General features: G+C 39.6%; 1 protein-coding gene across 17 annotated transcripts in view; it reads right to left on the bottom strand.

Moving 5' to 3' along the window:
• Positions 1-1585: 1585 nt before the first annotated feature.
• The window catches only part of STK33 (serine/threonine kinase 33), a 60202-nt gene continuing 37338 nt past the window's right edge, over positions 1586-24449 (bottom strand). For 16 of the 17 annotated variants that reach the window (XM_081013960.1, XM_081013961.1, XM_081013962.1 and 13 more), the window contains 7 exons: positions 22194-22278; positions 20379-20454; positions 12252-12364; positions 11887-11972; positions 6098-6361; positions 5437-5520; positions 1586-3665 (listed from right to left, as the gene is read on the bottom strand). In XM_081013960.1, the coding sequence (XP_080870086.1) occupies positions 3483-3665; positions 5437-5520; positions 6098-6361; positions 11887-11972; positions 12252-12364; positions 20379-20454; positions 22194-22278 (891 nt within the window). In that variant the 3' untranslated portion in view covers positions 1586-3482. The remainder of the gene's footprint in view (positions 3666-5436; positions 5521-6097; positions 6362-11886; positions 11973-12251; positions 12365-20378; positions 20455-22193; positions 22279-24449) is intronic. The other variant, XM_081013966.1, reaches the window with a different exon arrangement.

Raw genomic sequence — 24449 nt, 5'->3', positions numbered from 1 at the left:
GCCCTCCAGATGTTGCTGTACTAAAAGTCTCATCATCCCCAACCATCCCACACCCCACAGCCTCATCCATGAAATTTTTTCCCTGGTCTTTCTATCTGCACGGCTGCAATGCCCACACTCAGAATGCTATTTCCCACTTCTGAATCCTGGAATATCCCTATTGTTCTAAGTAAATCAGATCAAATTGATACCATTTGTTTGTTAAAAGCAGCTGTAACTACTTATCCAAATCCCAAGGATGCAATTTAAGTGACAGGGTATGAAGGAATCTGTTAAGTATGTAACTCGCACAGAGCAAGAAAACAAGCACTGTATGAAATTTCCTCCATCTAAATTGAACGACAGCTGCTGTAACTTAAAGAAAACATTGGATAGCGCCTGTCCCTAGGATGGTAGCATGTAATACAGGAGTAGAATGTAACCCTGCAGCTCTTGTATATCAAGTCACACAATATACACAACTACTCTGCATCCCTTCCAAATTATGTTTTCACCAGTACAAGTATGATATGCAGATAGAGTCAAAGCAAAACAAAATTATGGAGTAATTCTTAAATCTTCTTAGAAATGACATTGAAACAACACTACTACTGTACCCTGGTGGAGCAAGAATAATGTGAACATTTCCACATATATCTTGCTGCTACTCATAAATGATAGTGTGCACCCAGCACGGAATCTAAACCGTATATTAATAAAGTACAGTTTTACCTACTGATGTGATATGATACAATGCGAGGAAGCAGTGCAGAATATACCAAATTCAGTCCTGAGACATAATTTTCTACTGACTCTGAGGAATTTCTGGGGGGAGGGGGGGAATCATCAACAGTCGTTTTAGCTTGGCATTTTCATGTATCTCATTTCTTTCTTGTGTAGCACTGAGCGTGGGCAGGAAGTATGCATTCTACAAAATAAATACATTTGTAAAAGCCAGCCACAGCTGTTTCACTAACTAGGTTCAATACATCATTAGTAAAAATCTACAGTGTAACAAAGCTAATACTTGTGAAAGCTACTTGCTTGGCTCACAGGCCCCCTTTTTAAAACATAAGTAGAAAGGTTCTCTGTTGTATCTCTAGATAACATGAATATTTGAAACATTCTTCAAGGTGATTGTATCTATCAAATTTTCATGTAGATAGGCTGAACAAATGAACTAGTATTGCATTTTTAAAGGATCAGACTGCTGTTGATTAAGGCCTTGTCAGATTGGGTACTTTCTTCCAGTTTTCCCAGTGGTGCAACTGACTACAAACTATACAAGCATTAGCATAGGCAAGCTGTCATTTTAATATAAAGCGCTCTAAGGTTTAGATACTTTTAAGGGGGCAAAGCTTCTGGAGTATATGGTGGTGTGGTGTTAACTTTTGCATCCCTACCCCATCCTTCCTCCCATAATTTCACAGCAGCACTAAGAGACGCTCCATTAAGCTTCAAGGTAAATGGCGATTTGGCCCTGGATTTTCCAACTTCAAAACCTAGATACTAGCCACTATAAAAGCAGTGCACTGGCTACCCAAAGTTTCATCATAACAAAGCAAAAGTTATGTATTTAAATAAGTACGTAAACAAGTCCTCCCAGTTGTGAGGTAACATGACTGACATATTTTCTTTTATTTACAATTCTATATGTCCCTGGGTCCAGGGTACAAAAGAGCAAAGGGCACAGTATATGTCAGCCCCAGTCATTAAAATTCCATTTACAATAGTCAAGGACTTATTTGAACACAAAATAGAATTGGCCTTAACGCTACATAGTCAGTTTGCAACTAAGCCAGTCCTGCGATCAGGTAGGATTGACCTGAGGCTGGCTAATGATGCCTTTGCAGCTCTAATAGAGCATGTCCTGGCATAGCCTACAAGCAATTATCTGACTAAAGGAAAATAACTGGTGCCAAGAGCTAACAGCCAACTAGATCTGGTCTTTTAGAACAAAAGGGACCTATTGCACCTCTGTCAGGAGACTCAGAAAGCTAGTTCGACTTTTTAAGATACTCTGACCATTTCATATCAAACCAGAGAGGCTGTCAGATCCAGTATCTGGGACAAGGCTTTGCTGAAAATAGCCTTAATATTTTTTTTTGGGGGGGGGGGTTAATCTTTAAGACCAGCTAAATTAAGAGAAGTACTTTAATGTAAATGGTTATAACATTCGTAACTTTACTATTACACATTAATAGTAAAATATTAAATTCTTCCCATGAAGTAAAGGTAAGACATCAAGATCTGAAGTAGAAAGAAGCAACCTCCTTATCACCCATGCATATTTGGGGAAAGTTTGGATGTATCCAACTATCTATCTGGACATATCGAATTATTTACCAAGTCATACAAATTAAATCCAAAATGATATTGTGAACGTCTAAAATGCCATCATTGGCTTGAAAAGTCTGAGTGGCAGCATGCCCACATTAAGTCACTTGCAGGTACCAGGAACTAGAATCCTCTGGGGAACCTGCAGCTTACATGGAACTGGGCCCTTGGCATTGCCCTGCATAATCATCTTGAATGAAATCTGCTTCATTCACAGGCTTCACTGAAGTACCTGGTATTTCTGCATAAACTGAGGACCCACAGTTGCTTGCAATCATAGGAAGACCTACACTAAATTTTCCACAAAAGTTTGAAAAGAACCAAATGTTCTTAAGCATATGGATGAGACCACTACACAAATATTTAGCCTGACAGTCTGAATAATTCACAGTGCAAAATGTGTCAAGTGTAAGCATTCAAGAATAATCTAATGAAAGAACTTTAAGCAAAAAGAGCTTTATCTTTAAAAGAAAAGAATCATATTACAAAAATATGATTCTTCTGCGGCACAATCCATCCTTTCAAAAATGAAGATTAACTAGCATGTGAAAAATATTTTTCTAAGATCTGTTTTATTTGAACACACAAGAGTTTTAGCAGCAATATGAACCTCAGCAATTTTCATAATACCTAAAAATGTTTAAAGTATGTTTTCTAAACAAACTAAAGTGCCATAAAAATATCAGAAACAAAATCCATTGACCTTGGTACACAGATTATAATGCCTACAGGGTTATAAACACAATCTACATACATACATACCACCGAGCCATTACATATTTTGGCTCCTTATTCCCCTACGCAACAAATATTTGTGACAATACAAAGCAAATTTAGGAAAAACATAGAAAGTAGATTGAAAGAAACCAGTCGTTTGCCTGAACAATACAATAAATAAAAGACCGGTTTTTAACACAATTCTGTGCTCTTGCTCTGAAAGTAATACGACCAGTGGATGCCCTCACATAGGTTAGGAATTCACACTGCTTCAGAACTTTTATCAGCACTACTGTGAAGCTAGAGCTCTCTTGATGATTATAGATCTCAGAACAACAACAAAAGGCAAAAGAGTTCAGGCTACATTGGTCCTTTTTATAAAGCTGCCACATTTTGGCATTGGCACTAGTTACTTCGTAAGAACTTTGTTTTGAGTTGATGGATACCCCCTAAGATTTCTTTTTCGTTTTGAGTAGGCCACTAAGGGTAGTTGATTTTTGTGAACTTTTGCTTGGAGACCCATGACTCGGAGAAAAGGAAGACTTTTCCATTTCAGTTTTCTTCTCTTGGCTATCCTGCATCCGTTTCACAACTGATCCTGGAGAGACTGACCCACTTCCACCACTCTGAATCTTAAAAACAAACAACACCAAAAACACAAATTAACACAGGGTACATTTGATATCACATTTATTAATGGGAGGAAGAAACAGTCATGTGATGATGCCTGTTCAAACTGTAGTAGAAATTTCTGATTTCTGATCAGTTATACAATGTCATTAGGAAAGGACAACTTCGACTGGAGCTACATTAATTGCAATAAAGCAAATCAGATTTGACAGCATTCTTGTTAATACATGGTGTTAGGAGTGGGAAGAATCCTCGTCTAACTACTCAGCAGAACCATATTCTGTAAGCTAAAAACCAATAGGCCAAAAAGCTCTCAGATGCTCAAAACGTACCAGGAAGAGCACAGCAGCAATGAGTGTCTACTAAAGAAAGGAAAAGAGGTAAAGGAACAGTAATAGAATAACAGAACAAGCTGCAACAGACCCTGACTTTGTATTCCATCACACTCCAGTCCCAGACAGAAGGAACTATGCAATATTGCATCACCAAAGCAGTTTGAGACTCTTAACCTCAGGGTCTTGAGTTTGAGCCCCACGTTGGCCAAAAGATTCCTGCATTGCAGGGGGCTGGACTAGATGACTCTTGTGTCCCTTCCAACTCTACAATTCTATTGGGCCCATCTATTCCAACTCCCTGTTCTCCCACTGACTAACCAAATGTCTATGGAAAGCCCACAAACAGGACCAGAATGTGACAGCACTCTCCGTATCTTTTTAAACCTCAGCAACTGGAATTCAGAAGCACACTGCCTCCAACACTGGAAGCAGAATACAACCATCATGGGTAGTAGCCACCAATAGCCCTATCCTTAATTAACTTGTCCAGTCTTTTAAAGCCATCCAAACTGATGGCTGCAACTACCTCTCCTGGGAATGAATTCCTTAGTTTAACTATGCACTGTGTGAAGAAGTACTTTCTTTTGTCTGTCCTGAATCTTCCAATGTTCAGCTTCACTGGGTGGTCTTGAGTTTTTGTATTATGAGAGAGGCAGAAAAACTCCCTACCCACCTTCTCCACACAATGCATAATTCTATTTACCTCTATCATGTCCCCCGCATACTTGCCTTTTCCCCCTGAACTAAGAAGCCCTAAATGTTGGAAACTTTGATAGCTTTATCACATCTTTGCCCACGCTAGCAGACTTCCTTTCCTGATGACATCATCTATAGGACTGAAATGAACGCCATCTACTTTGCAAAGTATTTCTGTAGTGGCAAGAACTACGGCACCACAAAGACTGAAGCAAGGAAGGTTTTGAAGGCTAGAGTAATGAAAACTTCTGCACCAAGTTTACACACCAAGAACAATGAGAAAGCAGTTACCAATAAAAAAAGACTATAAATCACACAAGTTGATATATGGAAGCTACATAACTAAACCAACCTCTATAAATTACAAGAGAATCTGCTTCGTCAGAATCAAATCCTCTAAATGATTCAGAGCAGTTTTATTTAGCCTCTTGGCATGCTGTTGGTTAAGATGCTGGGACTGCGTGAGACTGCCACTATGCTTGCTCCTAGACACCTAGGTATCAACCGGCATCCACTAATGGGAGCTCTACATGCAAGTGCCCCAATTCCCTTTTCTTATCGTGGGACTCAGGGCAATGACATGTAGACCATCTACTTAGAGGCACATTTAAAATGTGATCCCAGCCTGCTGCAAGCACAATACCAACTACAAAAGCATCTAAAGTACTTATATGGCAGCCAACACATAGCTGAAATGACCCTTCAGTTAAGAGAGAGCGGCTGATTTTATAAATATGCTTACGTTGGAAGCTGACTTGTTATATGAACTTTTCTTCCGCAATGTCCCATTTGGTAAAGTGTTGCTGTGGGTTTTTTTCTTATGAGTCTGAAAAAGAATACATGTTGTTCTATAAAAAAGTAACTGTAAAAGTTCTGTAAAAGATAACTATGATTCATAAACTTTGATTCTCCTTAACACAAACCTTGCCTTTACCAGCACTGCTCTATGCTATTATCTAGTTCAGGGGTGGGCAACCCAGTCAGATGGACAGGGTATAGTAGTAGCAGTAGTAGTAGTAGTAGTAGTAGTAGTAGTAGTAGTAATTTCAGCCTGATGGCTGCCCCGCTGTGCAAACTTCTGAGGGCTACACACCAATGAGAGGCAGGGCCAGAGGCAAAAGTGTGCACAGGAGCAAATGTGAATTTTACCTGTGTACATTAGGTGAGTTTCCATACAAAATTCACACACCCTCTCTATTTCCATCAGGGAAAGCAAGAAGCATTTATCAGAGTTTGAAGACACATTCCAGCCAAACCAAAACACTCAAGGAGGCTGCAAAACTGGTCCAGTAGCAGGTGTGGCCCAGGGAGAGTCTGGGCCAGACAGAGATTCCTAGAGAGACACTTTTGGTTCCTAGGACTGAGGTGCCCCACCCCTAAGATTGATTTAATCTTAGAAATACCAGGTAAACTTTTACTTGTTTTGTCGGCGTGGAGGATTTGCTGCTCCCACTCTCTGTTTCTGTTTCTAGACTGGCCTCTAAGTTGCCATTGCTGCTAGTAAGTCTATCATGCTCTTCACGGATTTCTTGTTGTGAAGTTGATGATGCGCCATTCAGTTCAACTTCCAGAAGGTCTACTTCTCTGTTGTCTGTGTTGATGTCATTATTCCACTTCTTCATCAATTCTAGGACATTACATGGCCTTGGGAAAATGTCTGTTTCACCCTAAAGAAATAATAAACCATTTATGTCCAGGCCTTTATTTCTGGAAGCCAAGGTATTTCATTAATTCTTTTATTATAAAAGTCCAAAGAGAGAAAGCTCCTCTTTTTTAAAAAAAACCAAACAAACTGATTTTCTCCCCACAAAACAAAATAATGATAATGAAGAGTTTTACATTGGGAATTATATTGTAGCACATGTATTCCTCTTCTTTTTGGCCAGAACATTCTAAAAACAGCTGATGCCATCTATACCTTATCCTAGGTGGCACCTTTTTTTGATCCTCCTTACAACTACTTCTTGAGGTGGCAAGATGGAACACCTACCTGTAGGCAATTAAAAATAGCACTGGTACACTTATTAGAAAGTCAATTGCTTTGGCAACCCCTCCGTACCTTCATTGATTTTCTATCACAAGTATGCAAGTCCAATAAAATCTGAAAATGATTTTGCCTGCCTGGTGGCAAGCTGTTTTCCCAAAAGCTCCACAAAGTTGTCAAGCACAAAGTCCTATTCACCTAGAAGTTTTAGAAGCATTTTTGACTAACAGGACAAATGTAACTATTTTTTTCATGGCACAGCAGCAACGAGTGTCTACTAAAGCCAGGCAAAGGAAAAGAGGTAGAGTAAAAAAAACAACACTAGAAAGACAAAACAAGCTGCAGTATATGGCATCAGATACTTTGATGCCCACAAATGCAGATTCTATGGAATCCTAAACGTGTTTTTTTTAGACTTGAGCCAAAAACATGAAAAGAGGTTTGTGTGAACATATTTTTGCTCCTGTGTTCCTTCATAGTAATTTCTGTGGAGTGGAACCAAGAACAAGAGTGAAAACAGCTTTACTTATTTTTCTTCAGCAACCATTCAGCGTGAGGAGACTGCTTTATGTCCTTATTCTGAATTAACTTTGTGACACTATCATTGTAACCAAATCCAATTGGGTATGTGGTTTAATGACATAAATATGGCTTATGGCTGGATCAAATAGGAAAAGACCTAATATAAGGTCTTTCAAAAACAGATTTCCTAAGCAACGACCTAGGCAACAAGCAATTATAATCCTGGTGGAGAGAGGAGGACATACCCCTCCCACTTCAATTCCATGCCAAAAATGTTTCAGTAAAGAACTTGAGCAAGTTAGACCAAGGCTTGCATTGTGTTCTTATATATTAACTTACTTAGCTTTACAGACCCATTCTTGTATTTGTGTAATGCTCATTATGGACACATATCAATTTCCATAGAAATAAATGGATCTTAAATATATAAATAAGCACTATTTTTAGTGGATTTTCTCCCAATGGATTTCTTCACTTTTTTGAGTCTTTATAAGCTTTTGGTTCTGAAAGTCTCTAGGGGTATAATACCTGTCTATTTGAAACTAGCAGTTACCCCCCCCCCAACACACTGAGGGGAAAGGACTATAAACGTAAAAGCAGCCTTGTAGCTTTGTCTTCTCCGTATAATGTATCAGCATCAGCTTCTTTAAGACTGGAACAGGAAAGTCATGTGTGTGGGCCCACTTAAAGAAAGATTATGGGTTTGATCTGTTGTGGGGAAAATCTCCCCCATGGATGTTGAATCCAATAAATGCAAAGTGATTCACAGTGAAGATTCAGTATCTTTAAGAGATACAAGCATTCAACCTAATGCTTTAAGCAAGAAATACTTTGTTTTTTTAAAAAAACCCAAGCACTATGTTTTTAAAAGTTTGCTTATACGTTTCTAAAAATAACATGTGTGTGAATCTTTTCCATTTAAAGAAATGTATCATAAGGTTTTGACCATACCATAAATCCATACATGACAATGGATCCATACATTCCAAGCAATATAACTAGATTTACACCTTCTTTTCCAACCGCAATACTATATTGTCTTTATTAACAGTATATTTCAGTCTTTGCCTTCCTGTGGTTTTGGCACAAGGTATGTATGTGTGTGTTGTTTCTGAGTGGTGGAGGCTGGGATAAGATAGCCATGCATAGAGAGAATTAGTTCTACATGAATCAGGATAATGTATTCCCAGTCCTTCTAAATTTATAGAATGATTTTCAGATGTGGACTCCAATTTTGCAGGTGCAAATTTACATCTGTAATTAACTGTAGACAAATTGATGTTGCAGACATCCAAATAACTACCTTATTTGCAAGCACATTCAGGTAATTAAATTTCTAAGTGCACCAAATCGCACCTACAAAATAAGAGGCTGAGTTGTGGCCTCAGGAAAAAAAGCACTATGTTTTAAAGAGCTACAAATACTTAAATAGCACATGAAATGGGGTGGTTGTGTTCTGACAGTTTTTAAGAAAGTGGAACCACTTAAGTTAATTGTCTGTATTGCCTCATTTGAGCACCTGTTGAGTTTAATTGGCTAGCATCTGGTGCTGATTGTGGGGAAAGTGGAGGATTACTAATTGGTTGCCTTTTAGATTGTTTCATTTTCTTTTGTCTTTCCTTCAAGCTTTTTATGTTCATATTTTAAGGGAGTGCATGTCAGTGAGATTCAAGGCATAGAAGGGAACAGTGTGCCCCTCCATCATATGGCACCCAACGTATGTCAGAAACACATTTTCCATTCTGTGATCTCTGCTAGACTCTGTTCTGAATGGCAGTACTCCCACACCACAGCTTCCGGACAAAAATAAAGGTTTGCTGGAGAAAATGTTCCAAAAGTAAGGCATAGTTTAAGAACCTTTTACGGTATTTGTGTGTGGTGAAAAATAAATGAATATTCACACAGAATGGTCAGTTAACTGGTGACTGATTTTTATTATTATTTTGTGAGGGATAGGCCATGTACTGGAGAACACACTTGTGTGATCAAAAAGGGAAGTGGAGGGGCAAAAGGAAGGAGAAGCAGCCTCAGTAGTTGAAAATGTAAGTGCTGAACTTATTCATGAATTGAAGAAATACCCACTAGTGACAAAATGTTCCATCGTGTGCAGTATGGACCAACTTGCTGAACTGAGAAGCAGTGTGCTTAGTTTTACAAACTAGAAGACTATGCATTAGGAAGAGTGAAACTCAGATTACGCAGAAGCAAATTCGAATATGAAATATTTGAGGCACTCGTGAAATGCACATTTACCCTAGTATCTCTAAACACTTTTCTGCATTAACATAACATGAGTTCTTACATAAATTTGGGAACTGAGGTGGGTGGGAGTAATTTAATTATAAACATCTAACAAACAAGACCTTCTGTCCATCTGTGGGCACAAGGGGGGGGGGAATCTAACAACCAATCCTATTGATAAATAAACAGCTGTTTATTTGGGTAAAGAGTACGAGGAAAAAACTATAGCAATTATGCAAAAATAATCCAGAAATAGATGCAACATAATTTCAGTTGTTTGCAGCAGTGTATGGAGAAAAAACAACACTGATAGAAGCTTTTAACCATTGCTATCTCTGCTCCAAAGGATAACCAATCACAGATTTTTGAATTAGCACTTTATATAAAATAGCAGCTATTAGAATTCTGTGATAATTCTGCCCAAATGCTTGTCATTCCAACAGCTATCCCTCTGTCAAATGCTCTGAAAGCTTCAGTGATTGCAAACCCTAAAGCTGTGTACCATGCATGAAGTGCCTAACCCCCAAAGGTAGAAGAAAGGACAACTGGATATGGACGATCCAGATATGGGTGAAAATAGATTGCAACCCTATTGATACAGCAAGTATGTGCAGTTGGCTAGGCACAGGGCAAGGACTGGATAGCAGAGATCTCACCTTTTATACGAAGGCGGTGCCCCTAGCCCATCTGCTGAGGCCACCTCCTGTGGGTTGCCAGCATAACAGTCCTCAGCGTACTATGGGACAAGCATCTGAGTTCTGGCTGGCAACCTGGGACAAACAGTGAAAGGCCTGCCCTGCTCAAGCCAGGGCTGAGGGCTAAAACACCACCTCCAAGTCCCCACTATATTAATGGTCTTGCCCAGTGCCTTATCCTGCTCAAGTTGTGACAGAGAAAACAAAGATGAACACCTAACAATGTAAACAGCTCTTGCTGAGATGAAGGTGAAAACCTTACATTATGGGCCAATCAAGATATGAGCAAAATTCCTTTCCGGGAAACCAAACAAGTTCCCAGCAAATGTCTTTACTCCGAGGGAGGGAAGGTGCATGGTGAAGCCATGGACAAGAACAGACCAATTCCCAAAGTCAAGGGCTCCTTTTGAGACTAAGATAAGCCCTGCATCTTCCCCATAAGCCTTGTGATAGTGTAGAAGCTCCCAGGAATTTCTGCAAGACCTAGTTAGCCCCATACATGGACCCCACCTCCTGAAGATTCTGCCCAGTCTGCACAAGGCGGCCCTGCTACAGGAAAGCAGAGAACTGTTAAGTTCTGGTAACACTAGGCTGCCCTATATAAGACAGTAACCGACATTCCATTATTAAATATCTCACTAGCAAAGCTGATCTTGTTCTTCATGGGGGAGGGGAGCCTTAGGATGAAACCTTTGCTAGAAATGGACTGGAACAAATAGAAATGTGTAAAGTATGGAAAAGTAATCAAAAGCGCATAACATCTTATTCATTTCTATATTATTGTTGTTTAAATAATTGCTTCCATTATTATCAGCGAACCTCTGTAATCACCAAAACTTCAGATATACTGGGAAAATAATATTTGTTTTGTAGGGTGTTCATGCTGTAGTTTACCTATACTGCTTGCTTAAATGTGGATACATTTGCTTTGGGGAACAACCATCCATGCACTCCATTTAAATGAAGTTTGCAAGAGAAGTTCCCTGTGGATAGTGCCCTTGATTCTGCTTATGCTTTCAGTTAACAAAAATATATACACATACCTCGGAGATATCGCGGGTTTGGTTCCAGACCACTGCAATAAAGCGAATATCATAACAAAGGAAGTCTCACTTTTTCTTTTTCTTTTTGTTTCCCAGTGCATACATAGAAAAGATATGTTTACACTATACTGTAGTCTATTAAGTCAGGCTTCCCTGGCTGCAGGGACAGAAGGGGGGGGGAACCTAGTTCTAGCCCTAGCCAACTCCACTCCCGTGGCCAGAAAAGGACCATTCTCTGCAAGGCGTATTAAAGTGAAGCACAATAAAATGAAGTATGCATGTACACAGATGGAATATGCAACTCAGTGTCTGGATCAGAATTCTGACAATTGGAACTACACTAAGAAAGGTCATGAAGAGTTGGCAGAATCTGGAGGGAGTAGAAGGAGAAATGTAGTAATTTGTGGCCCGGATTTTTGTTCCTGTTTACACAGTCTATAAAAGCCCAGTAAGCCCTCACAGTGACTTGTGTCATTGTTTATATACTGGCAGATACACCAAATGCTGTAAGTACAATTTAGATGCATATAAGGCAAATGACGAATGTCTTACCATCTTACTTGTTGTAACGTAGTAGAGCCTTCAGAAAAATTGGGATATGGCTATTATCTGAGGGAGGTGAGGGAGAAACATTTTCACAAATAAAAAGAAAAATAAGGCAAATATTTAGGATTTTTTTTAAAAAAAAAACAACAGCAGCAACTTACTGTTATCCACTGGATGTGAAGCAATTCATTAGCAGTCATTCTGTGGGCAGGGTCTACTCTCAGAAGCAGCTCCAACACAGCTTTGGCTATAAAGAGAAAGACTCGTAAACCTCATTTCTGTTAGCTGCTAACAAACACATCTCCCAGTTGTCTCTGAGTGCTTTAATCCAGCAGAGTATTTTACCTCTAATGCTGTGAAGCTAATTCATGGCAACAGTTCTGTGAATTTTCTTTAGCATCAATTTTACATTTATGAGAAAACACAGTACTTAATGGTAATAAAAAGGTCAAAATATTGCAACAATTTGTTGAATTTCATGCTGGGGATGTTGTTGTTTGTTTTTATCGTACAGTTGCCTACTTACCAGCCTTACTGACTGTATCCCAGATTGAATGTTTAAAATGAAGGTCTCCTTTCTTTATAAGTTCAAAAAGCTTTTCTTCAGAGCCTGCCATAAAAGGTGGATCACCACATAATCTGTTTTGCAGGAAGCAAAAAAGGAAGGCTGCTTTATATTCTGATTAGTACACATATATGTTTAAAAGATAGAAGCCCCGTGAGGATTTGAGAGGTGGCTGCAAGTCTAGTCTAGATAGTATAAGCAAGCTGTTCTTCACATTTGCAATACATTCTTTTGGATAGGAGTTTAAGCCAGGTTATTATATCTCCATTGTTGCTTTTAAAACGAATGTACATTGTTGTTTTTTCTCTATATAAACATTCAAATTCTATATAACATTTTTGTTTTCTGAAACAAACAAAATCCAAATGATTTTGAAACCCCGGAGGTTTAAGACAGCTAGTTTAAGCTCCCAAACAAGATGGCTCTTTGTCAGAAATGGCAAAACTTTGCACCAAAAACTCTGCTTCTCGGATTTTGACTGCTCAGCTCAGCTAGTCTCTTAAGACATATGATCTATATTTTTACACTGTTGTTCAGACAAGCCTGTAGTCCTATAGACAGTTTCCTGCAAGTAAGTCCACCGAACTCAGTGAGACTTGCTTCTGATTAGACATGCATAGAATTGCACTGAACAAGACTTAAACACATTGTGCGTGCTATGTCGGCAGCACTGATTGTAAGGTCCAATTAGTCTAGAAATGATCTCATGCTCATTCATAGGCAGTATTGTGGTGTGATTGCTGACTACTAGAAAAGAATGTTTGGCTACCTAGCCTAGGAACATTTTGCTTATGATCCCTCTATTGAGCCCTGAGATCAGTGGATGAAGCATTCCTCTCAATGTCTCATTAGTGGAACACCCACCTCACCCAGGGCTTACTGGGATTTCCCTCCTAAATTAATTCAGGCAATAGCAAAAAGTATTTATACCGGAGTGAACCTTTTAAACTTTCTTCTGTACCTACACATTTCTTCCTCACCCTTCTCCCCCTCCTTTTCTCTTATACTTGGCTTTGATGCATCTATCCTGGCTTGTTAAACCACTGTTTCCCATGATATCAGAACCAAGAAACGATGATTTAATCACTACTTACAATCCAAGATAATAAACCCCAGCAAATTCTTAGGCCAATAACCCATTAGCTTTTGGCCTCTGATCCAGGCTAGGAAATTCCTCATTGCAGCTTCTTGGTTGCAGTGCACAATATCCATAAAAAGAGCAAAGTATTGGCCAGAGGCAGAAGAGCAGGAAGGGAAATATTATATTGGTTCAAAAATAAGAGCAGCGGGAGAAGATTTGTCTCTGGAGCAACTGCAAGAAAACTTCCCCAAGCCAGTTCCAGAATACACAGTGGGAGAACTATCAGAACAAATCCTCAAAACAAAAGAGGTGCCAATTCTGCAACTCTTGCTTAAAGAGGAAAGAAAGGGTGTCAGAAAATGTTCCTTGTGGATTTAAAAGAAATTTGGGGAAAGACTGCTTCCTGTTACGAACAGCGATCCACTGTGGAGTGGTAGGCTGCCTCTGAATGCTAGTTAAACTAGATTCATAACCAGTGTTTGGAAGAAATCCTTGCTTAGAAATGGATTAGAGTTTGCTTTAAACTATGGCTCTTCCAATTTGATGAGTGGAAAAAGAAAATAAACAGTGGCAAATTCCTTTTCCTGGCTGTGCGAGAAGAAAAGAGTATATGAACCTGATGGTTAACTTAGGCTCCTTCCTGCCAGTCTCCTTCCCCACTGGGCGTCAAAAATTAATATGAGCATTCACACAAACAGCCAGGCCCTAGAATACCTGCCCAATGCCCTAGCTCCTGACAATTATGAAAAAGAAATTATACCAGGTGATCTCTAAAAAAATACTCATCATCACTAATTTAGAACTTGCACACATTACCATTAAGTGTAACATGACAAAAAAGTGAACAGAAGCATGAGGTCAGATTCACCAAATGTAGGGAGCGTGTATTTTTTCTTTAATTTTAAGTCTGCTGTAGATTTAGAAAATGCTGTCACCTATCCTTGATGGATGCCTGCCACTCAAAATCAAAATGTAGAATCATTACCATCAGGTTTATTTCACTCTGCTATGAAATGCCATAAGTAAACATTTTAGCAATTTATTTTCAAATGACAGTTCTCACAAGTCTCATATATTTATTTGATGGATTTTTAACCCAGAATATCCTCAAAAACACAACAGACATGATATACAGTGGTACCTTGGTTCTTGAATGGCTTGGTTGACGAACAAATCAGCTCCCGAACACCAAAAACCTGGAAGTAAGTGTTCTGGTTTTTGAATGTTTTTCGGAAGCAGAACATCTGACACAGCTTCCACTTGAGTGCAGGAAGCTCCTGCAGCCAATCAGAAGCTGTGCCTTGGTTTTTGAATGATTTCAGGAGTTGAACGAACTTCCAGAACGGATTAAGTTTGAGAACCAAGATACCACTGTATAAGCTAATAGGAGTAAAAGCAGAAAGGGGCTTACCATTGTTCTGGCCTTCAAGCAGCAACAGCATTGTTACATACTAGGACAGTGAAGGGGCAGGGCACAAGCAGAGCCATTCCTGGTGATGTGCCTAAATTACACAATGCGTCAGAGGCCTTGCAAAGCCTCAGACGTGATTTCAAGGCCCTGAGAAGTCTCGGACATGACTTCCAGTTCCTCCTGGAAGTTGCCTTAGAGGCCTCAGATGCGACCTCCAAGTCCGTGCAAGGCCTCCAATGCAACCTTTGGGCCTCACAAAGCACTGGAAGTAGCATCAGAGGCCTCACAGTGTGAATGCCGAGCACCCACACAAATAATATGGGGCCCTGGGTGCCAGTTGCTGCCAGTGACACCAATACAAGCCTGTGGCAATGTACTTTTCCTACTTCCGTTCTATTTTCTAGGCCTCTTTAATTTTGCGTTCTGCCACACTCCTGTGGCAGCCATTTTGTGACTGGCATTCCCAGCACTCTGAAAATCAAAATGTGTTCCCTGGTCCAAAATGACTTGTGACCCGAGGGCTACATGATTATGTCACTGAGGTTAAATAAAGTCTATTGAGAATGTGACAGCACTTATTCCAGAATAAGTCACATAGATGATTCTGGGCAACCAAGGATCATACAGTGTATGGATATTTGGCCAATCAGCTTTGGCTACATGGTTATATCACTTGATGGCAAGCAAACCTAACTGAGGATAAAGAATTTGAAAATATTTCATAGGCATTAAAGAAAAATTAGTGTTATTTCAGCACTGTTGAAATTGTTCCAGAGAAACTGGGAGAATTTTTGCTTCAATCCTGTTTGGCAGCATAGCTGCTTTGTAAGATGCAGTGAGAAAAATATTGGCCACATAAAATGCTACTATGCGCCTTGTGGTAGAACTTGTGGTCTACGAAACTAAGCCAAACACAGCCCACGAGGAGCTCAATAAAAACATAATTGCTTGTTGTTTTACTGGCCTATGCTAAAAGAGAAATGCCAAGCAAATTACAGATACATTCCATTAAAAGCATCACAGCAGCATTATTCTATTATACAAACACATCACATGCAAAATTCAACAAATCTGAACAAATGTCTCAGATCTTAAGGCCTGGATTTCCTGGGTAGCTCAAGATCAAGCCGATTCTAACAGATAAGCACTTGTTAAGATAAGTCATGCCATCTGTACTTTTGTCATTGCTTTGGCTGCTAGAAGGTGAATGCAGACTCATTCAGCTACAGGGAACATCATGTAGCAATGGCAACATTAAGCATTCACTTAGACATCGTGGCTCAAAAGTCCATCTAACAATAGTAGGGTGTGTTGCTTATGAAAACTGGATGAAAATTAAACACATATCTTATATATCTCTTGAATACCATTTGCAGCAATAAAAGGGGTGTGAAGTGGATTCTATTAATACTTAGGCAGTATGTTTGTGGGTTTTTTAACTGTCATCTGGATGAAGTGCAATATAATGTTGCATTGTTATAATACTATTGTGATTATAAAATGCTAATTTAAAATATTTATATGTTAATTAAAGTATAATGTCAGGAGTCCTGAGCTGTGACTACAATCAGCACAATTCACTGTTCTGTGTTTTTACAAGGCCTGTGAATTGTGCAAATTGCAGAAACAGCATGGAATTCTTATTGGCCAATCAGGTATTTCAGTTACCCCAGCCCAATTTATAATGCATTCAGCTGTGCTATACTGTGCAAATGTGACTTCTTCAGTGGCAACATTAATACTGTAAAGTATGGCCATAAAACTGGTACTGCCTCAGCATTAAAAAGTTTGTAGAACACAGTTTGTGCCACAAATTAAAAGAAAGAAAAGCAATAAAGCTGTTCAATCTTTTTATGGTATGCAGAAAAGCTACACTGAGGGAGTTGAAGGAACAATAGGTGGGGGAGTGGTACACCCCCTACTACATCAGCTTAAGGTAAGATGCATGTTCTTCCTCTGTTTGCACTTGTCCAGAACAGAGATGTTGTTGCTAGTTAACCTATCAGAGCCCAACACTGCTGGGAGCAGTTTGGTTACACAGGGTGAGGCGGGGGTAGGAAGGTTTACTCCCGTTGTCATCTCATGTTTAGCCCAAAGTAGCACTTTTAGCCAAGAAGAGCTGATGGGAAAGTCTTTCTCTGCACATCAAAGGGGCTCTGGGTTGTATTTAGCACTGCGTAAGCTGAGTTCCCTGAAACACTAGGACTTTCCTTTCATTTTCTCAACCTGCGCACCCCCAAAATGTGCTCCCGGGGGACCCCCCTCGACACTCTGGGACAGATCTTGAGAGTGTGCGAGTGCTGCAGGAGAGATGAGAGAAGCGAGTTCAGTTGAGCAAGCAAAAGTATGTTACACGAGTGGAACAGCAGGATTGGATACAATCCTCTGCCACAATTTCATGTTTCGTTTGCTTAGTTGAAAGGTTTCATTAAAGGAAAAATACTTTATAACCCTGGATCCACATGCCGTGTGGGTTTTTTTCTTAATGTTTTTTTAAAATAATAATAATACATACAAAATTTCAGCTTTTGTTTGCTTAATCTGAGCATTTTCTCTTATGCACAAATAAATATAACAGAGTAAATTCATTACTCCCACAATCAAATGGAGCTTTTAGATTATTTTGAATTACTCTATTAAAACATATGAATAATTACAAGAACTGGAGAAGTAAAAACATTTACTGGTGTATCTGGAATAATTTGTTTCTCTTACTATATTCTTCTATTATACGATATGTTGTACTCTTCAAATATAGTTACAGATAGGTAGCCGTGTTGGTCTGCCATAGTCAAAATAAAAAAAATTCTTCCAGTAGCACCTTTAAGACCAACTAAGTTAGTTCTTGGTATGAGCTTTCGTGTGCAAGCACACTTCTTCAGATACACTGAAACAGAAGTTGCCAGATCCTTCTATATAGTGAGAAGGTGGGGAGGGGTATTACTCAGAAGGGTGGTGGGAATGGGAGATTGGCAGATAGCTGAGATGAGCCTGCTGACGACTCTTAACGACTGTAATAGGTCTTACAGGAAAAGGCAAGGGGTGAGAAGGTGAGAAATGGCTTAGTCATGTATAATGGGATAAGAATCCAATGTCTTTGTTCAAACCAGGTCTCTCCATGGTTTTAAGTTTGGTAATGAGTTGCAATTCAGCAGCTTCTCTTTCCAGTCTATTTCTGAAATTCCTTTGTAGTAAAACAGCTACTTTGAGATCTTGTATAGAATGTCCTGGGAGATTGAAGTGTTCTCCTACTGGTTTCTCTGTTTTGTGATTCTTGATGTCAGATTTATGTCCATTTATTCTTTGGCGTAAGGTTTGGCCTGTTTGTCCAATATAGAGAGCTGAAGGACACTGTTGGCATTTGATGCCATACACAATGTTAGATGATGAGCAATTGAATAGTCCCGAGATGGTATGTGTGATGTTGTTGGGGCCAGTAATGGTGTTGTCCGGGTGTATGTGGCAGCAAAGTTGGCATCTGGGTTTATTGCAGGCTCTGGTGCCAGTGTCCGTGTTAAGTCTGGTTGTAGTATTATTGTGGGTTAGGAGTTGTTTAAGATCGGGTGGCTGTCTGTAGGCAATGAAAGGTCTTCCTCCCAGAGCTTGAGAAAGAGAACTGTCATTGTCCAGGAGAGGTTGTAGATCTCTGATGATGCGTTGTACTGTTTTAACTTGGGAGCTGTATGTGATGACTAGAGGTGTTCTGTTATTTTCTTTTTTGGGTCTGTCTTGCAGCAAGTTCTCTCTGGGTATAAGTCTGGCTCTGTTGATCTGTTGTCTAACTTCATCTGCTGGGTATTTTAGTTCTGAAAAGGTTTGCTGTAGATCTCTTAGGTGAGAGTCTCTGTCTGTAGAATTGGAACAGATGCGGCTGTAACGTAGTGCCTGGCTATATACAATGGACTGTTTGGTATGTTTGGGATGGTAGCTAGAGGCATGTAGATATGTTTGTCGGTCAGTTGGTTTACGGTATAAGGTGGTGTCTATGCGCCCATCCTGTATTTTTATAGTAGTGTCCAAAAAATGTATTTCTTGCATAGATTGATTCATTGTAAGGTTGATTGTGGGGTGAAAATCATTAAATTTCTGGTGAAAGGTGTCCAGGGTCTGTTGACCATGTGTCCAGATGATAAAAATATCGTCAATGTATCGCAGGTACAAGACAGGTTTGAGTGGGTAGGAGTTTAGGAAACGTTGTTCTAAATCTGCCATGAAGATGTTGGCATACTGTGGGGCCATGCGGGTGCCCATTGCTGTGCCGCTGATCTGAAGGAACAGGTCATCACCGAATTTGAAGTTGTTGTGGGTAAGGACAAATTGGCAGAGTTTGGTGGCAAGGTCCGCTGTGGTTTTATCTGAAATGGTGTTCCTTATAGCTTGTAAACCATCGTTGTGTGGGATGTTGGTATACAGAGATTCCACATCCATAGTAGCTAGTATAGTATTGTTGGGAAGATTATTTAAAGATTGTATTTTCCTCAGAAAATCTGTGGTGTCACGTACATAGCTGGGAGCACTGATGGCATATGGTTTCAGAACAGAGTCCATATAACCGGAGACACCCACTGTAATAGTGCCAATACCTGAAATGATGGGGCGTCCTGGATTTCCTGGTTTGTGTATTTTAGGTAGAAGATAGAAAGTTCCTGGTCGAGGTTCTGTTGGTGTGTTGGTGAGGATCTGTTCTTGGATGTGTGGGGGTAGCTCCTTAACAATCTTGTTCAGTTCTTTCTTGTATTCTTGTGTGGGGTCTGAGTCCAATTTTGTGTAAAAGGCGGTATTGGAAAGTTGTCTGTGAGCCTCCTGAATGTAGTCAGTTTTGTTCATGATGACGACAGCTCCACCTTTGTCTGCTTCTTTAATTATAATGTCTGGGTTGTTTCTGAGATTATCTATGGCTCTCCTTTCAGCATGGTTTAGATTTTGTTGTAAGCGATGGTGTTTTCTGGTCACATCTGTTTGGATTCTGTGGCAGAAGCAGTCAATGTACAAGTCCAGTGTGGTATTGCGTCCATCAGGAGGGGTCCATGTGGAGTCCCTTTTTTTTTAATTTTTTTTATTTATTTCTTCAAATATAGTAAGTCATTAAAAATTTAAATTTTAATTTTTAAACAATGTCTAAATACACTGGACACCGTATATAAAATTGTGCAGTACAATGGGCAGACAGTGTAAGCAAATGCCTTGAGCAGTGGCAGCAATGGCAAATGGTTCCCAGTTCTGTCAAGTCTACGCCAACACTGACAGAAAGAATGGACCACATTTTCATGAAACCTTATTTTTCATTAAAAAGATATTGTCAATAATAGCCTGACCCTTCACGCTGCCTAGACATGTACATTCTAAAGCTTTGATCCTAAGCACACCTATTTGAAAGAGTATCTAGAATTGAGGTTTAATTGTACCGAAAAGATTAACCAATCCTGTTAAAAAGGAGTCAAGAAAGACAACCTAAGCAATGAATAATTTCAGCTAGCATGTAGCCAAACCAAGTAACAACCCTTATTTTATTTTTTAAAAAAGGGAAGATTAAATACAAAGTTACGTTCTTTAGGATGGATATTTTCATTTTATATAAATGTTACAAGCTACTTACAGCATATACATAATGACACCTATGCTCCAAACATCACACTGTTGGCTATAGTCATGTGCACTGATCACTTCTGGGGCTGCCAACCAAGCAGAAAGAATATTATTAATAATACAAAAAATTACTTTTAAAATGCTTAAAACAAAGCATGTGCTGATGAGATATACTTTATTCCTCCCCGAAGCAAAAAAGAAAAGCAGCAGATGTTGAGATTAATAATGTACAGCCCTTAACAATTCATGCTGATGTGTCCTCACTTTGATCATTTAGGAATGATGACATTGTGGCTAAGTAATTGCATTATTGGTTTTCTTTCCAGCTATAAATTGAGAAAACGTTGCTTATAAAATACTGATAGCAAATGCTTCATGACACCACATAAACACATTTCCATTTAGTAAACAAGTGTAGTGCATAAGGTTATATGCTGGATTTAAATACAGAAGGGGTTCTTTAAATATTCATTTAAGACAAATCTGAAAATGGGTAACATCAATTTAAAATATAAACATGCTTTTGGAAATAAAAAAATGGCTTCGAATTATCTGTTTTATATATTTATACATGCCCTACGATTGAAAAATATACATAAAGTTTTCTCACTAATCACTGGCTTGGCTCAGATGATCACATATCAGGTTACTAAATGGAGATATGCACAAACCTTTTCCCTGCACATTCTGCCCTTTCACAGCTCCCTTTCTGTTGGCCATGTTTAATCCAAAAAGTTTCTAATTAGCCAAAGTTCCCCATTTCTCCGAACCAGGAAATTACAGTCACAAGTTTCAAGTTTGTTTAAGAACCTACTTCTTCCAAAGTGGGTAACCACAGTATCTCAGTTAAGACAACACATGAAAAGATTTTCCAGTTTCACAGCTGCATAACATGAAGAGAGGAGTGAAGGGGCTGCATACACAAATAAAAAGCTTGAATGTGTTTGATTTCAATACACTTAAAACAATTGCTTAAGGGTAAAGTTAGCAGTGCCTAATGTACTGTCCTTTAGTACAAGGTTAGTTCTCTTTGTCTGCCAAGGACATTTCACCTCAGAGAAAAGGGCAAGGTAAATAGTCATGCATCGGTACTTCATCCGTTTTGACACTGAAGCAAGTTAACTTTAATTGACTTAGTTTAGCATGTGTTACATAACCAACGGGCTGGCCTTCAAAACTTATTTAGTGTGTGTCACAGCTAGCAGAAAACATCCTTTTACTACATTCAGCTCTTGCTTTGAAGCTGTAAAGCAATTGCTAAGAGAGCATAAAATCTCATTTTGACATGCCATTATAATATCACAGCTATTGGATCAGTCTTGGTTTTAAACCAAGGGTCATAACAAGGCAGGAAACCTGATGTATGGTATCAAACCCAGGTCAACAACATAGCTTAAAATACAGAATGCAGAATATAAAAGCCAATTACAGAGAGGGTTGTCACACACAATACTGATTTCTAGATCAGAAAGTCACCATAACAAGCTGTATGCAGCTTCACAATGTCCTTGCCTGCTGAGCCAATGCAAATATAGTCATTTATATGAAACAAGTGGGGCCTTGCAACAAAATGTTGCAGTGTGGGGTGCATCTGTTTAGGGTTTGACACTTCCTGTCCTATTATTATTATTATTATTATTATTATTATTATTATGCCAAAGCAACGATGGGCAAAACGAAGACATTGTATATATACATCTAAACAAATGGAAACCACCTATTCACAGACTGTGGGCTACAAAATAAAGTTTTATTCCATTCAAATGCCAGTCTTTCATGTGATGAAACTAAATGGGAATACTACCATATGAAGCACTGAACTTACCCATGTAGATAGGAGTCCCACAGGTAGACTGGAACATGCTTTCGCTTCCTCCCATCTTTTGTACAGCTAAACCAAAATCAGTCACCTACAGGAAACAGAACTCAACTGTCTTGAAAATTCTCTGCTGGTATGTAGTTGCAACTCTTTTATTCCTCTGAAGAGCTCATTGTTCATTGCAAAACCGCTTCAGAGAAACCTAACGGAATCTGACTAGATTTCCCAAATGATCTCCTATAACAGCACACCTAAAGAAGAGAAAGCTCTGCACCAGTCCTATAAATATTCAGAGCCGAGTTTTAAACAACTTTAATACTTACACTGCAAATTGCACTAGCATTTGAGCATATGAAAAGTGATGAGCTTATTAATGAGATTCAAGCTAAGTGTGTGCTGCTATAGGGTCTGATCAAAGCACTTTAAAAAGCCGAATATTTTAGTTATGAGATCATTGGGGGACATAAATATGGGGAACAGCAACAAGAGGGAAAGAAGCCAGGAAGGAAGTCAGACAGGAAAGAATCAGGAGATAAATGATTTGCTGGGTGTTTGGGACACACTCTTCCTCTCCACATACAGAGGAGACTCCACAGGTGCACAGGATGGGGTGAAGTTGGGGCAGACTCATCCATCCTTCTCGACTCTATTCAGCAGCAGCGTAATGCTGAATGCTACCTCAACTGCCAGAACACTATTATGTGAGGGCAGAGACTGGGGAAGAAGAAGAAGCCCAGCCCAGTTTTGTATCCAGGAGCAGCTCACCAGGTGGAGTGGAGCAGCTATGCTAGCTTCCTGGGAGGTGGAATGCTGTTACTTAGGGAGGTCTATGGAGACGTGCGAGGCAGCGAGGATGTTGGCATGGCACTAGATCAGTTCTGCAGGTCTGTTTGCACCACATCAACCTTTCTGCCATCTCAGTCCTCCTGGTCGGGAGGCCAACGTTAGTGGCTCCCCTCCTTCTGGTGAGCCAATTCAGCTACTACCTCCCTCCACCTTCCTTGTTTTCCTGGGGCCTGACTTCCCTAGTAGTACAAGCTCCACTGTGTATAGTGCTTATTCCTGCGCCTAGCAAGAGACACACATGTGCACTGGGTCCAGGATACTGCATAGGAGATAGGATGTGAAGTGCCTGGGGCTGTTCTACTGTGGCCTGCCACACTGCTGTGTGCCTGGCAGAAATGAAGTACTGTGCCAACAGAAATACACAAACATACCTGAGGAAAAGTTAATAACTACCTTGCTCCCTCCCCCTCCCCTTTTAATGAATCCTGAGAGCATCTTGAAAAGCTAAGCTACAGAAATATTTCACATTTTTCCACTGCACAATGAAGCATTCCCCCCCAAAATACAGCTTTTGTTGTTAGTAGAAGAAGAATTTATTCATGCCATTTTTGTTCTTCCTTACAGAGGTTCTCTGTTTTAAAAAAAGTAACTTTTTCCTAGATAAATGACTGGTCCACACAAGGACCAGTCCACCAGCTGCTTCCTTGCACTTATTTGCAGTTGTTCGTGAGAGATCACAAGCAGAAATGTAGTAATATTATTTTCTTCCAAGGGGGTTCAGGAAGATATATGTAAGGTTTTTTCCTATTTTATCCTCACAACAACCCTAAAATATAGGTTTGCCTGCAATGGAGTGACTGACCAAAAATCACCTGGTCAGTCATTTATGGCTCAGTTGGGGTTCAAACTTAGATGGCCCTGGTCCAAGTACAACATTCTATACACTACCCCATAATGCTGCCATAAAAGGTAAACTAGTGGCTCAAAGATATATTCAGCAGCTACTCCTGTGACTGGCAGCTTCTAGAGCAACTGCTACCACTATCTGTATAATGCTAGAGCAGAAAACCATATCCATGGTAGGACTGGGAAGAAGAAAAATAAGGGACCAAACACAATAGAAATGAGTGAGTAAAAAAGAGAAATATCAGTTAAATTATATGGCATAAAGATCCGTGAGGCTACCACCTCACTGAAGCTAAGCAGTTCTGGGTCTGGTTAGGGCCTTGATGAGAGACCACATGCATGGAGCCTTGAAAGGTGGAATAGAAATGTAAGTAAGTAAACAAATAAGTATGCCAGAATATAGGACTTTTCCTGCCGAGCCCAACTGTTGGGATTCAGTTTCTGCTGGCCTAATCTACTAAGAAAGTATGGAAGGGATATTGGTAGTAGACAGAGACCCAAATATAAAAGGATGTCACATAGAGGAGGGAGAAAGGTTGTTTTCTGCTGCTCCAGAGAAGCGGACACGGA

Source organism: Podarcis pityusensis, assembly GCF_964106645.2.
Source record: "Podarcis pityusensis genome assembly, chromosome: 1".
Classification (NCBI taxonomy): Eukaryota; Metazoa; Chordata; class Lepidosauria; order Squamata; family Lacertidae; genus Podarcis; species Podarcis pityusensis.
This window is presented reverse-complemented; position numbering and strand designations above follow the sequence as displayed.